The sequence below is a fragment of the Natrix helvetica genome, assembly GCF_964273705.1.
Source record: "Natrix helvetica genome assembly, chromosome: 3".
NCBI lineage: Eukaryota > Metazoa > Chordata > Lepidosauria > Squamata > Natricidae > Natrix > Natrix helvetica.
The window spans coordinates 91,532,099-91,550,011 of record NC_138549.1 but is presented as its reverse complement, the minus strand read 5'-3'; the positions used below and the strand labels follow the sequence as shown (position 1 = coordinate 91,550,011).

The following is a 17,913-nucleotide window of genomic DNA, read 5'->3' as shown; positions in this document are numbered from 1 at the left end:
TCCAGCTAATCACCAGTTGACCAATTTATTTTAAAATAGGGGGAAAAAACACAGAGGAGCCAGAGAAGGCAGGTTCTCCCAAATAGCAGAAATGTTTAGTTACAGATTTTGAACAAGTTGTTGGAACTTTTGAGATCAGGGTTGGATGAAGGCCAACTGTTTCTGCTTTTAAATTAATTTGGCCAAAAGAAAGGCATTTGAAATGATTGTTCAGGCAGTATTGACAACTGACAACTTTGTCCTTCTTCCTCATCTTCTATTCCTTTTTCTTTCTATTCAGTATAACCGCATTGCTCGTCTCAAAGAAGCTGCAGAAGTGTTCCTCCTACAAATTATTGAACCTGGTTCCTGGGTTGGAATTGTAACATTTCAAAGCTCTGCCACCACGAAGTCTAAATTGCAACAGATTGTCAGTGACAACATACGACAAAATCTTGTGAATTCTTTGCCTACCACAGCTGGCGGAGGGACTAATATTTGTGCTGGAGTGCGTGAAGGACTTCAGGTGAAAGAAAACATACTCCCATTACCAGTGACGTGCGGTGAGGTTTATGGCTGGTGAGGCTGGTGACGTCATCAGGAAGGCGGGGAATGGGACCACGTGTGCTGGAGGCTGAGGCTGCCTCAGCCTCCAGCACATGTGATCCCATTCCCCGCCTTCCTGAGCGCGCTCTGCTGGCTCCCACTCCGCAGTCCCCAACAGCTGCTGCTTTTCAGTGCTTTTCTGAGCGTCTGGCGTTTAGGACATCCAGCTATCTACCTAAACGCCAGATGCACAGAAAAGCACTGAAAAGCACTTCGCCTCCAAGCCACTTTGTCTTGATGATGTCGCCGCAGCGGATGGGCACGGCCGGACCTCCAGAGCGGCGCCGAGGCGGTCTGGGCGGACGAAAAAGCGAGCGAGCGATGGAGGATCAGGCAGCCTGATCCTCGTTCGCTCGCCAGCCGGACTGCCTCAGCGCCACTCTGGCTACCTCCGTCCATCCCGGAAGCTGCGGCGACATCATCAAGACGAAGTCCAGCGGAGGCAGAAATGTTGTCGGCGCTCCCAGACTTCGTCTTGATGATGAAGCCACGAAAGCGACTGGGGAACGACAAGAACCTTCCTGCCTCTGCTGGACTTCGCACGCTCCTCGTGACTGCAATATACGCTTCCAGCCCAACAGCCCCTGCCGCTTCTGGACATCTATTGCAGTCGCGAGGAGCGCGCAAAGTACAGCGGAGGCAGGAAGGTTATTGGCGCTTCTGAGAACCCTCCTGCCTCCGCCGGTTGCCCAGCTGGCACCGCCACGCACGTGCACCTCCTCCTCCTCCTCCTCCCTCCTCTTCCTCTTCACTCCCCAAAAGCTCTTCTCCTTACCAGAGCTTAGCGGGAACCGTGTAAAAGGGATGGGAGGAAATATATATTATAATTTATTATTATATATTATATATTATTTCATGATGAGAGGTGAGGCTCTGCCTCCCCTGCCTCCCCTGACCGCACGTCCCTGCCCATTACTTTTATTTCTCCCCTCTCCCCCCCCCAGACATATGTTGTATAATGAGCTCATGCAGGTATTTTAAGAGAAACACAAAGCAATTATATCACCCCATCGTTGTAATTTTTTTTCAGCCTGATAAAGCTGGGTTGGCAGTATTCACAGGTACCACAGCTTTAATAGATGCCTACTGATGTCTAAAGATGCCTACTTTAATAGACACCTATTGTGTCTGCACACAGACACATTTTAAAATGACAAATCTCATTATCACTGTGTTCGTTTATGGGTCTGATGGCATTTTGATCATTTAAAAAAATTAAATTACATTTATTAAATGGAATTTAATGAATCCAATGGAATTCATGCCCAAATAAGATCCTATCAGTGTGGAAAATGAGGGGCAAAAGGATGCCATTCTATCCAGTAGGAGCTTCTCTCCCTAATTATGAAAAAACAATTAAAAGCAGAATGTTGTTGTTGAATGGATTAGTTTCAAAATCATGTTGCCTTTTTTTTTTCAAGGTTTATTTCATATGAATCTAGGGCAGGGGTGTCAAACTCAGGACTCGGGGCCCGGATCCAGCCTATGAGGTACTTAGATCTGGCCTGCGGGGCCTCCCTGGAAACAGTGAAGGACCAGCCTGTGGTGCTTCTGCCAGTGAAAATGGAGTTCAGGAGGGCTGCGGGCGCTCTATTGAGCTGTATTTTCACTGTCAGTGGGTTGCAGGAGGCCATGGCAGCTGAAAATGGAGCTTGGGAGCCTGTTTTCACTGGCAGAGTGCTCAGGCCACCACAGACTTCCCCAACAGGAATGATGTTGAGCTGACCATGCCCCCCCCCGAGGTCAAACATAACCCAGATGCGGCACTCAATGAAATTGAGTTTGACACCCCTGATCTAGTGTCCTAGTATTGCTCTGCTGGGAACAGATTAATAAGTAAGTATATAAGTAAATATAAGTATAATCTTTATTGTCATTGTACAAAATAAATACAACAAAATTGATTTTAACCTCACCAAAGGTGCAAAATTATAGCAGAAACAAAAAAAAAGAAAGAAAAGGAAAAAACCTGTGTGTGTATGGAGTGATTGTGGTTGTATTTAGAAGTCTGACAGCCCAAGGATAGAAACTATGTTTAAACCTATTTGTTCGGCTGGAATGGACATGGGATTGAAGGGAAGAGATGACAAAATAAGCAAACAGAATAACAAAGTAGAAAAAAGTTTTTCCTTAATCTGCTTGGTGATGTTAGGATATGTCAGATTTATTGTTATTTTTTGCAATGTTACTAGCTCTGCAACAGTGACATCCCTGGAGACAGGCTGAGAGAGTGTGTGCGTCAAACTGAAGAAAATAGCATACAACATAAAAACCACAGTGTTTCTACATTTGTTACAAATTAAACACCCACTCAAAGGGAAGAAAACTTATAACGTTACAACATGACACCACAACACTGCTCTCAATGTGACACAAATTATAAGAACTTTGGTAGACATTTTATATGGCAGTTCTGACAACTATTGAAATGGAATTGCAATGATGTACTGCAAAAAAGAAAAGTGAAAGATTCATACCTGAATAGAGTTTTCAGATAAGCCAAAGTAATATTACACATGTTGTATGTTGTCTTGGTTCTAAGGCCAATTGAACAGGTAGAGGAAAAACAGTGAAGAATAAAGGATTAATAGCACATTACTCCACTGAGATTTATAATATCATTTCTGTCTTTCTTTGCTTCTTCTCTCTCTCTCCTCTTTCTATTTCTGACTTTATAAGAACACAGGAAGTACCTAAGGATTCCTAAGGAATGCAGCGCTACTTTATGGAAATATGTTGTAATTTTTATTACAAATTATTTATATAATTGTTCTATGAATTTTATCCAACGTCTTCATTTTAAAGAGCACTCTGTGAGTTTCGTACTGCATTCCCTGTTCTGCTAATATTTTATTTTATTTATTTTTGAATACAGGTGATTAGATCAGGAGATGGAAGTACCGAAGGGAGTGAAATTGTGCTCTTGACAGATGGAGAAGACTCAGGAGTGCAATCGTGCTTTGGTGAAGTTAAAAGTAGTGGTTCAATAATTCACACCATTGCTTTGGGGCCAAGTGCTGCAAAAGAGCTAGAACAGCTGGCAGAGATGACAGGTAAAGTAAGCTATATACTTTAAACAGTTTCCAGTCAGTGGTGGGTTTCCATTTTTTTTACTACTGGTTTGCTTGTGTGTGCACAAGCATCTGGGCGGGTGGGCGGAGACTCCCGCCACCACCACTACCGGTTTGCCCGATCTGGGCCAAACTGGGAGCATCCCACCTCTGCTTCCAGTGTTATGCAATAACAAATGGTGGTTCAAAAAATGTGAACTTATCCTCATAGTCACTGTATGTCATGTATTCTACCTTCAGGTATTCTAAAATAATGTTACAATAATGCCCAAAGTACACAGTGTCAATACCCAAACAGTATTAGTTCTACTTCCTTGTCCCATTCTCATTGCTCTTCCTTGTCTTTTAGATAATTTCTAAAATCTGTTGTCCTGACTACACATATAACACGACAGGCTTCTTTCTCCCTTGATTATGAAGAAAGCAGTGAAGAAAGGAATAAGGACTAGGTCTTCCTAAACATAATCATCTCAACTTTAAATAAATAATTTATTTGTATAGCACAAGGACAATCAAACTTGTCCAAAAACAGACTTCTGCCTCCCAATTATCAATACAAAAAAATCATCTTAGATATTCTGAGCTCACCAAACTTTGCACAAACTCAGTAATCTTACTCTTCAGTCTTGTTGGCAACATCATCTAATTCCTTCTTCTTCATTTAAGTGAAAGGAGAGTCTGCACTTCCAGAGAAGAAATGGTAAATTGACAAAAACTGCAGTAGAATGAAGAGCCAGGTAATAAACCAGCTCTTCATAATTTCTCCCCAGACAAGGAGAGGACTTGAGATCATCCCAAAGTGCCTCAGACAATTGTTCCTTGCAAGGAGACTGCAAAACTCTAGTCTTTTAGCACAATTAGAGCTCTGGGAGACAAGGAAATAGTCATCTTACTCAAACCATGATTGGTCCCTTCTAAACGACCCTCAGTTCACATACTTCTTTTTGGAAATTGCTTGTTGACTGCTTTTCCAGTATTGGAAACCTTTGGATTGATAGGTTTTATAGCACTGTGTGAGTTTCCTTCAATCCTCAGTGAAAGAAGATTTAATTAAAATTTTAAGGTTTTTTTTTCCTTTTGGAATAAACAGTAAAAGTTACAAATAAACTAAGAGTCCATATAACTTTGATGTAAGATTTTGAAATTAGTGACAAGAATTCTTTCATGGGAAAATGCTTTTGTTTTGAATTCTATTTGGAGAAAAAAAAGCCATGATGGGATGAGACTTTGAAGGTTGGATACTAGAGGGGACCATTATTACACTTAAAAGAGAGGAAAATTTGACTTATTAATTGAGAATGATTTTTTTTGTAATATTGGACATATTGAAGAATATTTTTGTTTGCCTCTATGTATATACTCTGTTTCAAATATATTATGAAAGAAGAACAAGTTTTAACTGACAAGATTGAGACTGAACTGAAAAGGGATTAAAATGACAGACTACAAGAATGACACGGAAAAAGATATTCTACTGGACACAAAAGAAACCAGTTGATGTCTTAATAATTAAAAGGGACAAATAACAAACCAAGAGAATGACCTGGATAATTTGCCTATATTGGATTTACAAAAGAGGCTTGTTAAAGCCTTGAACAACTTTGTAAGAAGGGATAAAAATATATTTTAAAAATCAAGCATTAGAATGTGATTTGAAGATCAAGATCAAGATTGTTAAAATTAAAAGGAAGGAATATAAAGTTGGTTTATTTGAACAAGCTTAGAAGAGATATGTTTTTATCTCTAGTAACTGCCTAACGGACTTTTCTGATCAGGACTGAAAGACAAATCTTTAAGGATTTGTTTATAAATAAAAAATAGGATAGGGGAAGAAGAGATCATTTGTTGTATTTTAAGAGGAGGCAATAAATTACTAAAATTGTTTATACTTTTGATGAAGGGGGAAGTCATTTCTTCATACGGTATATATTTCCTTTTTATTTATTATATTATTATTTTTTGCTTTCTATTTTTTCGTTTTTGCACTTTTTTTCTTTTCATTCTTTTATTTTTTTTAGTTTGTGTTAGTTTTTATCTTTTTAACTGTAACTATTAATAAAATACTTTTTTAAAAAACAAAAATGAGATGATCTGTAAATGACATTTGGATTGTTGCTGGTCCTGCATTGCTGATGCCTAATGTAAATATTGATCCAGCATTAGGCACAATGCAAATATTTTAGTGAATCTCATAGATTATCTCAATCTTAATTTAGGGGGATTGAAATTTGCTGCCTTTGATAGTTTGGATCCCAATGGCCTCATAGATGTTTTCAGTGGAATTTCATCAGAAAGTGGAAATATTTATCAACAGTCAATTCAGGTATTTGAAAGCTATTTATTTATTTTTCTAAATGCATATATTATCTGTCTCTCAACAACACTGGATGATCAGTAGCTAGTAGGGTTTATACTTTCTCAAATCTAGTTGGCCCTTCCTTTGACTATTCCTTTTGAATGGTTTGCAAATGGAAGCTATTTCTATCAATCTGTTGAAAGCTAGTTTGTCAAATGTGTGATGTTTCTGGAAATTTTCTTGCATACTTAGACTTGGCTTGATCTAAAATATTTACACATTCCCAGCTGAAACTGTGATTGAACTTCTCTGTGTCTGGTGAAATTAAAGACATTTTATTATGTCTTCTGACTGCCAATTAACATCCATGCATGCATTCTGCCAATCTTCTGCCTGTTTGTTCTTCAAAGTGATTTTCATAGACTTTATCTTGAATGTTGTAAATAACTCCTGTTTTTCATGTTTGGCTATTGATTGTTGGATTTGTTTAGGATGCTTTTGGGTTATTTGGTTAGTTTTTAGGCTAACAAAACCAATGATATTTAGTATTTTCTTGGAAATGTTAATACATTTTTTATATTTCCCAGTATATTATCACATTTATTTAGAATGTAGTTTTAACATTCTCATATCTCATTGTCTAACTTAATGTGGCGGTTGTCACTATTATTGTTTGATTATCACTGCTTGCATTACCATTAATTTTGCATTGCACTTTTTATTATTCTTGATCATCTGATTAAACATATAGGTTTATGTATGCTTAGCTGCAGCATGCTGATCACTCTATCTATGTGAATGCAGGTATTTGTGTACCGCTGTATGTCAGTTGTTTCTACAGATAGTTCTCGACTTATGACCATAATTGAGCTCAAAATGTATGTTGCTAAGCAAGACAGCTGTAAATTGAATTTTGTCTCACTTTATGACCTTTCTTGCCATAGTTGTTATGAATCACTGCAGTTTAAGCAAGTAACATGTTTGTCAAGTGAATCTTACTTCCCTATTAACTTTATTTGTTAGACAGTCACAAAAACTAATCGTATCACCCTGGGACACAGCAACCGTCATAAATATGAACTTGTTGCGAGCATCTGAATTTTGATCACATGACCATGGGGATTCTGCAACAGTTATAAGGGTGAAAAATGGTCATGGGTCACTTTTTTCAATGCTGTTGTAATTTCAAACAGTTACTAAATGAAGTATTGTAGGTCAAGATCTATCATTAGACCATTATTTATTATCGCAATAAAAATATTTAATTTCCTATAAAAATTACAAAGCTAGATTATAGAAATCTAGATAGATAGATACAATTTATTGTAATATCTGGTAGAGATAGTGCTATGTCAAGTGGTTATTGCACTAGAAACACACAACAATATCAGCATTTATTCTTTAACCTTATATAGCTTTGTACTCCATGTTCTTAACTGTGAAGTTTACTTTAGATGAGGTACTCCCAAACTAATTAAATACATTTGATTACAATCACAATATTTTCTTGCTATTTTATAATTTCCTCTTCTTTTTATTTATAGCTTGAAAGTAAAAGTCAGACAATTGATGCCGGCAATTTTCTTAATGGTATTGTATCCATCGATCACACTGTAGGAAATGACACTTTTTTTGTACTTACGTGGAGTGAAACCAAACCTGGAATTCTTCTGACGGATCCAAAAATGAAAACATATAATCATAACAATTTTACAGTTGACACCACCAATCTCAAAACTGCTCGACTTAAGATTGATGGGACTGCCGAGGTAAAATATCTCAGCTTTCTTTCAACCAAGGAGTTGTATTATCATTAAAATTATAATTTTAATGTTTTTTTTAGCCCATAGACAAATAGCCCTACTTCACAGGTGCAAGCGATATACTAATCTCTTGGAATACTTCAAGCTAAATTAGTGCAATTACTTTGTCTGCTGAGGATGGCTAGATGAGACACAGAAATAACCAAGTCTCTAAAAGGAGTGGCCTGATGTTTCAAATTGTTCTTTGCTGCAACAGTTAGCTGGTGCCATTAATTTGCCCATTCATTCCATTTTGGCAGGTGGGATTTTCTTAAAGGGAGTCATTAAATGGGCACTCTGGTGTAGCCGCATGATGGCATTTCAGTAAGCACAGTGTTCTGGCAAAAGCCAGGTCTTCTATGGACATCATTCAATGATACAGTCAACTGATATTAATGATGTTGTTAATTGCAAACAGATGCACCATAATTAAATCTTTCACACATACAGTTTTCTTCCATGTGAGCCACAATCATGAAGTTATGGGAGCTTAGTTCATATGAAATGCCAGGGAATGATATTTGCAAACCGCAGAATTAAAATTGGAGACTTCACAAATCATCATAAATTGGCTTCTGCTGCCCAACTCTTTAAAATTCCTACAAATTCCCACAAATGGCTATTTATTCTTAAGAAATACAATATGCAGAGAAATCAAAACTGCATTGATATCTCCCAGACCATGATGAATGAATTTTTAATATTTTACTTCCAAATCTTTATCTGCAGACAGGAGATTGGACTTATACACTTTTTAATACACACTCAAAGGCTCAGGTGCTATCAATCACAGTAACGTCTCGAGCGGCATCTCTAACGGAACCTCCAGTAACTGTGAAGCCCTACTTAAGCAGTGATACAAATGCTTTTCCCAATCCAATAATTATTTATGCAGAAGTCAGTCAAGGACTTTTGCCAGTGCTTGGTGCAACTGTTACAGCCACAATTGAATCAAATTCTGCAAGTGAGAAACTAGACCTTTGGGACAAAGGTTCTGGTAAGTGTACTTGGAAAAATGTTTGTATTGTAACAGGTGTACAGGTGATCTGTCTGCATAATATTCCAGAAGTAGGAATTTACTCACGTGGACTGAGATAATTGTCCTACTACTGTTACTCTAACAGGCCTGTCAAACTGGTGGCCCGTGGACTGGATACGGCCTGTCCACCCAGCTTCACAAAGGCAAAAAATGTCACGATACGGGGCTTTATTCTTGCGGGCGACTGTAGGCAGAAGTCTGGGAAAAAATGAAGGAGAAAATGAAACAATTCTATTTATAACATTGTGAGATTCTATCATTATTTTGTTTGATATAAAGATTAGCATGTAATTATTAGAAATACTTCTCACTCAACACTCAGCCCAGAAAAGTCAAGCCAGAGAATGAGGAGTATTTTGGTACTTATGGTATTCCAGTTTTAGGAACTCCTTCATTATTCATTGATTTCAGTAGAAAAGCACAGAGATTTGGGCAAACCAAGGTACAAAAATTTACTCTACTGAAACTTAAGGTAATGTTTGCTTTTTACCATACAATTACTACAATTCAATTGGCATAACATTGCTTTTCAATGTTTGTATATTATCTTAGGTATCTACACTTAAAAATATAATTATACATGTCTGTTAGTTTGAAGTTTGGAATATATCTCTCATGATGAGTGAATATAGACATGTTACATACAAAAAAAATCATGCATGGCATATACCAGTGATGGCGAACCTACAGCACGCATGCCGCAGGTGGCACGCGGAGCCATTTGTCAGGCCACGTGAGGCGCTGCCCTGTCAGCTGGCCAGCTGAGTTCACCTTTTTAAAAGCGATTTTTCGCCCTCCCCAGGCTCCAGAGGCTTTATAGGAGCCTGGGGAGAGCGAAAAGAGCCTCCCCCGCCCTTCCAGAGATCCTCTGGAGGCTTTGAGAAGTATATTCTAATTAATAAACAAACTTTAATATAAAAGTAAAACAGAAAGTTAACTAATGGTTACATTTTGATAATAAAAGCTCCGGTTACCATTGTTGCATAGAATCTAACACCCAAGAATTATAGAATTAGAAGTCATTTTGACAAACTCCAAACCTATAACAGCCATTCTTTGGTTCTGAATGTAAACAACCATAGATTTAAACATTTACTTTGATGAAAACAGGGATAGATACAACTTAGTTTTGATGTCTTTTCTACATTATTCTGGATGTTAATTTTTAATATTTTTGTTTCAAGGTGCAGATATTATCAAAAACGATGGAATCTACTCAAGATACTTCACATCATTCAAAGAAAATGGTAGATACAGCATAAAGGTGCATGTCCAAGGGAGAGATGGGACCAGCCGACAAACTCGCCAAAGGAATCATGCTCTATATGTCTCAGGCTACGTAGAGAACGGTAAAAACCATGAAAGAACAATAATGTAGTATAACTGAATTATTAATTACATACCTTCAAGTTGTTTTGGGCTCCTAGAAACCACATATATTGTCTCCATCATGATCTATCATGAAGGCCTAACCTGATCTTTACATTTTTCCATCACCATAATAACTGAGTCCATCAACCTTGGTACTGGTCATCTTCTTCTCTTTACTTCTACCTTTCCCAGTATTATAGGCTCCTCTAGAAAGCTAGGTCATTGCATAATGAGTCTGAAGTAGGGTAATTTGAGTGTGATCATTTTAAACCTCTTGAGTTGATGTTTGATCCATTTGTTTGTCCACAATATTCTCCAACGTGAAAGTTCAAATACTCTTCCTATCTTGCGCCTTCAAAGTTCAACTTTCACTTCTGTAGAGTATTACAGAATACTCTTTCACTTCTGTACAGTATTACAGTATTTAAACCTCAAGAGGTTTAAAATGATCACAATATCATGACTTACATGATTCTTATTTAAAATATAATGTTATTCTTAATTATTAATTATTTATAAAGTATTATATTAGTAAAATATTTATAAAGTATTATTAAGTATTATGATACTTAATAATACAAACTAATACAGACTAAACAGAGAAAAAAATAGAATAGAAAGAAGAAAAAGCGCAGGAAAGAAGAAAAAAGAAAGAGAAGAAAGAATATAATAAAGAAATATATAAAGAAGTGAATTTCAAACTTCATCACAATAAGTATAGATAAATTTACTAATTTTTCACTAAATAATTTTACAAAAAGCTAATCATTTCATATCCTTTACCTTATTTGTAAACAAATCCATAAAACATCAATTTTTCACTTTTGGTGTTAGTAAAAATTGCACAAAGAGTTTCCATATTTTGCAAAAAAAAAAGTATTTCATTGTGATGAAATAAACTTATTCTATACTCCTTCCTTTTATTTCTAACAGTCTTAATTCAATCAAATATTGTCATAAGATTTTATTTGTCTTCAATTCCTAATTCCATTGCATAGTTTTTCTTCAAGACTTTAACAAATAACATTTTCTTGGTCATTCTCTTGGTTTATCACTTGTATTTTCCTTTTAATTTTTAAAACTTTAGCCAGTTTCTTTTGCACTTTCTCTGCCTTGTCAGCTAATATTGTTCCATGTCTATCATTCCTTCATTAACATCTTTTGGACATTGTCTATCCACAGAAGCATACATCCTGTTGGTATTGTAGTTACAAATTCTGGCTCCATTATCCCAAGATGTCCTTTCATATTTTTAATATTATAACATTCGTAACATTTTGTAACTCTCAGTATTAGCCAACATCAAGAGCAGGCTTCCATTTCTAATATAGTGATTTTTAAAAGATATTTTAACCTTAATTTTACACCAGAGAAAGCCATGCCATTCAAAGCTCAAAGAATGCCATTCTAGTTTCAATATCGTATTTTTTAGCAGCAACCACTCCGTCATCCAAATCAATAATAATAATAATAATATTGAATTTATTAGCCGCTCCCTTTCCAGGCAGGACTCGGGGCGGCGTACACTAGAACATATAAAACATAACACGTGTGTACAGACACATAAACATACATATATACAAAGACATACATGCACGGAGGAGGTAATAAATTACAACATTTAGACAATTAAAATCATTAACATACCCCAATAATATAAACCCAATATACAATAAAAATTTAAAATTTAAAAAGACAGTCAGGAGGAATACGAAAAAATTACGGTTGAGCCAGGCCAGATAATTGAAAGAGGTGGGTCTTCAACTGTACACGGAAGGAGCGGAGATCGGAAATAATCCTGATGTCACGGGGGAGGTCATTCCACAGGGCTGGGCCCATCACAGAGAAGGCTCTGCTCCTGGGTGTCGCCCCCCGACACTGTTTGGTGGACGGCACCCGGAGAAGTCCCTCTCAAACAGTGGCTTCAAGCATAATTTCATGCAATCCCAATCTTCCTCCTTCCTTTGTAACTTGGATGATCTTATATTTAAGCCTTGGCAAGGTGGCTAGCATAGAAGTTTAATAATAAAAACGTGGACTTTTTCTTTTATCATGCAAACCTAGATATATTTTTCTGCCATTGCTGAAATGGTACAGCAGTTGTCTCAATAGGTATTCTCTGAAACAAAAACATCATTTTAGGCAGTAAATTCATGTTTATCTTGTAATTTCTCCCATCTTTCATGTCCATTTTAATTTAATTTTCTGTCTTAACATACTGTAATTATTCTGAAATAACATACAATTTATATTAGTCATAGTAACATCCAAGTATTTCAATTTTCTCAGTCTTAAATCCGTTGTTCTCATTCTTTTTCAAATTTCAAATTTAAATTTTTAATTTGTTAGCCGCTCCCTCTCCGCAAGGGACTCGGGGCGGCGTACAATAAAAAATACATACATACATATAGACATACAGATACACACATATACATACATATACCTACATGGAGGAGGTAGTAATCAAAACATATATCACATTAATAATAATAATAGAAAATTAAAATTAGCCATTAAAATATCCCATGATAAAATACAATTTAAAAAGGACTGTCAGGAGGAGGATAAACTACGGTTGAGCCATGCCAGATAGTTGAAAGAGGTGGGTCTTGAGCTTTATACGGAAGGAGCGGAGATCGGAAGTAATCCTGATGTCAAGGGGGAGGTCATTCCACAGGGCTGGGCCCATCACAGAGAAGGCCCTGCTCCTGGGTGTCGCCCCCCCGACACTGTTTAGCGGACGGCACCCGGAGAAGTCCCTCTCTGTGTAAGCGGATTGGTCGTAGGGATGTATGGGGCAGGATGCAATCCCGCAAATAACTAGGTCCTATGCCATGGAGCGCTTTAAAGATCGTAATCAAAACCTTGAAACGCACCCGATAGACCACAGGAAGCCAGTGCAGCTCGCGCAGGAGAGGTGTTACATGGGAGAACCTAGTCCTCCCCATAATCACCCACGCAGCCGCATTCTGAACCAACTGTAGTCTACGAGTGCATCTCAAGGGAAGCCCCATGTAGAGAGCATTGCAGTAGTCCAGGCGAGACGTCACTAGCACATGGGTGACTGTGCGCAAGGCATCCCGGTCCAATAAGGGGCGCAATCCATGGACAGCCGGGCATCTAGGAGGACGCCCAAATTGCGCGCTCGTTCCATGGGGGCCAGTTGCTCGCCCCCAATGGCCAGAGATGGAAGCAACTGGTTGAACCGGGGGGCCAGAAGCCACAGCCACTCCGTCTTGGAGGGGTTGAGTTTAAGTCGGTTGTCATCCATCCAGACCCGTATGGCTTCCAAGCACCGGGACATCATTTCGACGGCCTCATTGGGGTGGTTCGGGGTGGAGATGTACAGCTGAGTGTCATCAGCATACAGATGGTATCCCACCCCAAAGCCACGGATGATCTCGCCCAGCGGTTTCATGTATGTGTTGAACAGGAGTGGCAAGAGAACCGACCCCTGTGGCACCCCGCAAGTGAGGGGGCTCAGGGTCGATCTCTGCTCCCCTGCCAACACACGTTGCGTCCGGCCGGAGAGGTAGGAGCCGAACCACCGTAAAATGGTGCCCCTGACTCCCAACCCCCATAGCCGGTGCAACAGGATACCATGGTCGATGGTATCGAAAGCCGCCGAGAGATCTAATAGGACCAGGACAGAGGAACAACCCCTATCTCTGGCCCTCCAGAGATCATCAACCAACGCGACCAAGGCCGTCTCCGTGCTGTGCCTGGGTCGGAAGCCGGACTGGCGCGGGTCTAGATAATCATTCTCCTCCAAGTGACGTGGGAACTGCTGGGCCACCACACTCTCTACAACCTTCGCTAAAAAGGGAAGGTTGGAGACTGGACGATAATTAGCTAGCTCCATTGGGTCCAGGGAAGGCTTCTTGAGTAGGGGTCTCACAACCGCCTCTTTCAAGGCGGCCGGCAGAGACCCCTCGCCCAATGAAGCGTTCACTAGGCCCAGGAGCCAGTCGCGTGTAACCTTCCAGGATGCCAGTACAAGCCAGGAGGGGCACGAGTCCAATAAACATGTGGTAGGTCGCAGACGTCCACGTAACTTGTCCAAATCCTCGATGGCAACCGAGTCAAACTCCTCCCAGAATGGTCTCTCAAGACTCGCCACGGACGTCTCCACTGGACCACTGAAAGGGACCCATCCCATCCGGATTTGAGCGACTTTGTCCTGCAGATATTTCCCAAACTCCTCTGCTCTGCCCTGTAAAGGGGCTTCCTGCGGCCTCTGAAACAAGAGGGAGCGGGTCACCCGGAACAGGGCAGCTCTTCCAGATTCCTGTTTTTGTTTATATTTTCATTATCTAATTATTAATTTTAAATTCAACTAATGCACCACAATCCTTTAATTTTCCATTAATATTTCTACTCCTTTGAAAGAATTTTCAAATATTATCACTGTATTATCAGACAACACTCATAATTTATATGTTTCTCTTTGAATCATCATTCCAGCAATTATTTCATCTTGTTTTATGTCTCCATTCACTACTTCAAAAGCTAAGATGTGACAAGGGGCATCCTTGACTTCTCCTTTTCTGTATTTTGCAAGGTTTTGCTAATTTTCTACTTAAAAGTATTTGTGCCTGTTGCAAAGTATAAATCAATTTTATTCATTTAATAAAATTCTCACCAAACTCCTTATCTCCCAAAAGTTAAACAGGGAAGCCGAGTTATCAAAGGCCTTTTCTGCATTTGAAAAGATCAAAGAAGCCTTTTTTTCAGTATTTTTGTTTTAAGTATTCCAAAATATCCAATACATTTCTTTTGAGTAAAATTATCCTTATTAATATTAAAGTTATTTTTTAAAATATTATCTTTGGGGTAAAAACCCAAACTGATCTTCATTATAGAAATCAATATAATAGCTATAGCTATCTATATATCTATATCTCTCAATTTCTAATAAATAATGTATCTCACAGTCCCAGATGAGTAAACAGGCATGATTATGTACAGCTATTTATATTTTCAACAATATGGAAATGATTTGGCATTCTTCTTTGTAGACAACTCAAATAAGCATCAGAATAATGAGAAAGTTTGGAGTTTCTGCTGAATGATTTTTTCCCCCTTTTCTTTTACAATAGGTGAAATAAAAATGAATGCACCAAGACCAGAAGCTAGTGATAATGATACCCAAGCAAACCTTGGAAAATTCAACAGAATTGCTTCAGGAGGAACTTTTGTAATATCAGGAGTGACTCCTGGAAGTTCTTCAGATGCCTTTCGACCCTCTAGAATCACTGATCTTGAAGTAGAACTCAATGATGTGGATGAATTCCTTTTGTCATGGACTGCTCCTGGAAACGACTATGATATAGGAAAAGGTAACATTTTCTTTCCTATGTTAGGCAGAAGAAATCATGCTAAAGGAGGAACAAAATGCTACTTGTTACTAGCTCCCAAATTTAAATCTTTATAGGATTTTCCTTATGGGATAAAATTGGATGAATACAATCTAATTTAGCACATAGGGTGATTTCGGTTTAAATGAGATGCATTTGCCTTAAAATATACCCCAGAACCATCTGTGTGCTTGTTGCAAAGATTTAAAAGATATCAGTTCCCAAGTATTGTGGAGAATTTGTCTTAATGTGTCCTTTAAAAATAAAATATTTTTATTTTTTGCAGCTGAAAAATATGAAATAAAAATGAGTGAAAATCCTGAGGAATTAAGAGATACTTTTCAAAATGCTGCTTCTGTGAACACATCTGATCTGAAACCTGATGCTGCTGGGATCAAACAGTCATTTCAGTATAAGATGGAAAACTTCACAAAAGAAAATGGCACCGCAATTTACTTTGCCATTCGTGCCAGTGATGGCAGCAACAATGTTGGGGAAGTGTCTAATATAGCAAGAGCAGTTGTACTTCTTCCTCCATTGCTCACTACTCCTCCCACACCCACCGATCCTAGCTCTGCTCATACCACACCAACCAATCCTCCTAGCTCTGCTCATACCACACCAACCAATCCTCCTAGCTCTGCTCATACCACACCAACCAATCCTCCTAGCTCTGCTCATACCACACCAACCAATCCTCCTAGCTCTGCTCATACCACACCAGCCAATTCTTCTAGCTCTGCTCCGCCTACACCAACCAATCCTAATACCTCAAAAGCCACTTCTAGTTCAGAAGTTCCCAATATTGAACACCCTGGTGTGCTAAATATGGTGACTTTAATTGTTATCATAGTGTGTGTTGCTCTAATTATCATTTGTGCTTGCATATGTATAACTATTTGTGTTTTACATAACCAAAAAAAGGTAAATCCACAAACTGTAATGTAAGAAGAAATAAGATCAAAACTATAGAATGGAAGGACAAATAAATACAATCTATGATGGTTACATGAACTTTTAACAACCTGTGTTTGTGTATTTAGACAACCAGTTAATATTCTCTGTCATAGACATAGATTTCTGCAGTATCGTTGATTTCTAAAAGTTGAAAGGAAATTGAATCACTATCCACAGCTATAGGATAATATTTTAAATTTTACAAGCCACCCGGAATCATCTACGTGTGAGTTGGGTGGATATATACATTTGTTTAATAAATAAATACAGAAATAGTTTTTCCCATGCTTTCATTAAGCAAAGTTGAACTTCCAATGCAAATACTCCATTTATCTACTCCTCCTTTTACCTTTAATGTAAATTCAACATAAAGCCAATCTGAATTAAACAACCTCAAAGGCAGCATTATTATTATGTACATATTTAATTTTTTATTGTATTTTGTGATATTCTCTATGGACTGTACACCGCCCCGAGTCCCTTCTGGGAGAGGGGGCGGTCTAGAAGCACCAAATATAAATAAATAAATAAATAAATTTCATCTATGCTGATTTATGAGAATAAGTTCTATGTTAGGTTTAGGTTACAAGATATTACCATAATGGAGTCTGATTCAGCTTCACACTGAAGTATTTTTTTCTGAGATGAGAAAGATTAAATTAAATTAAATCAAGTTTCTGCAGAATTTAGATGAGTTGAACATGTTGAATGGCTAAAATGACAACTTTTTAGGAATTATGAATTTTACAGACTAAGAAATCTGGAAGCATCAAAGGTGGGGGATTTGGGGTAAAATAATTATAGAACAATAAGATGTTCATACAATTTAGTAAATTCCCAAATACCCAATCATTATATTGCACCATAATATTCTATACTAGACTTTAACTATAATGGAAGATAGCTTAGCAATTCTGATGCCTACCAACAGGGACAAAATTGCTTCTCCTAAATATTGGTAAATAAGTAAGACTGATGTCAAAATATTTTTTTCAACAAACATGTTTGGTAGGGAGAGATTTAGAAGAATCATATGAGACAAAAAAAATCAATGTTCCATTTGAACAATTTTATTTATTTTCATTTGTTTATTCAATGTATTCAGTCTCTGTTTCATGAATCTGGGTAGCTAACCAGGATTAAAAACAAAATAAAAACAACAAATGACTAAATAATATATAGAGTAGCCAATGTAGAAAACCAACCAACTCATCAATCGATATTTGCTCCAGTCTTTGAAGTTTAATAAAGAATAAATTTTATTGATTCTCAAACTTGGTTAACATTGTGTGTCTGATTGCTACATTAATAGCCTTTGGTATATTTGTGAAGAAGTATATTGAACTGTTTTGTTTTTGCAGGTATAATTCAAAATTGTGGGCAACATGAAAATGGATGGGGTTATGACTACCATACTGACATTGGCAGTTTCTGA

General features: G+C 37.8%; 1 protein-coding gene across 1 annotated transcript in view; it reads left to right on the top strand.

Moving 5' to 3' along the window:
- CLCA4 (chloride channel accessory 4) overlaps positions 1-17,913 on the top strand; it is a gene marked incomplete at its 3' end in the record, with an annotated part of 30,446 nt that extends 12,533 nt beyond the window's left edge. The window contains exons 8-16 of the mRNA XM_081949157.1: positions 281-505; positions 3,461-3,638; positions 5,873-5,979; positions 7,497-7,721; positions 8,484-8,751; positions 9,978-10,142; positions 15,264-15,503; positions 15,808-16,338; positions 17,840-17,913. Coding sequence (XP_081805283.1) covers positions 281-505; positions 3,461-3,638; positions 5,873-5,979; positions 7,497-7,721; positions 8,484-8,751; positions 9,978-10,142; positions 15,264-15,503; positions 15,808-16,338; positions 17,840-17,913 — 2,013 coding nt within the window. The remainder of the gene's footprint in view (positions 1-280; positions 506-3,460; positions 3,639-5,872; positions 5,980-7,496; positions 7,722-8,483; positions 8,752-9,977; positions 10,143-15,263; positions 15,504-15,807; positions 16,339-17,839) is intronic.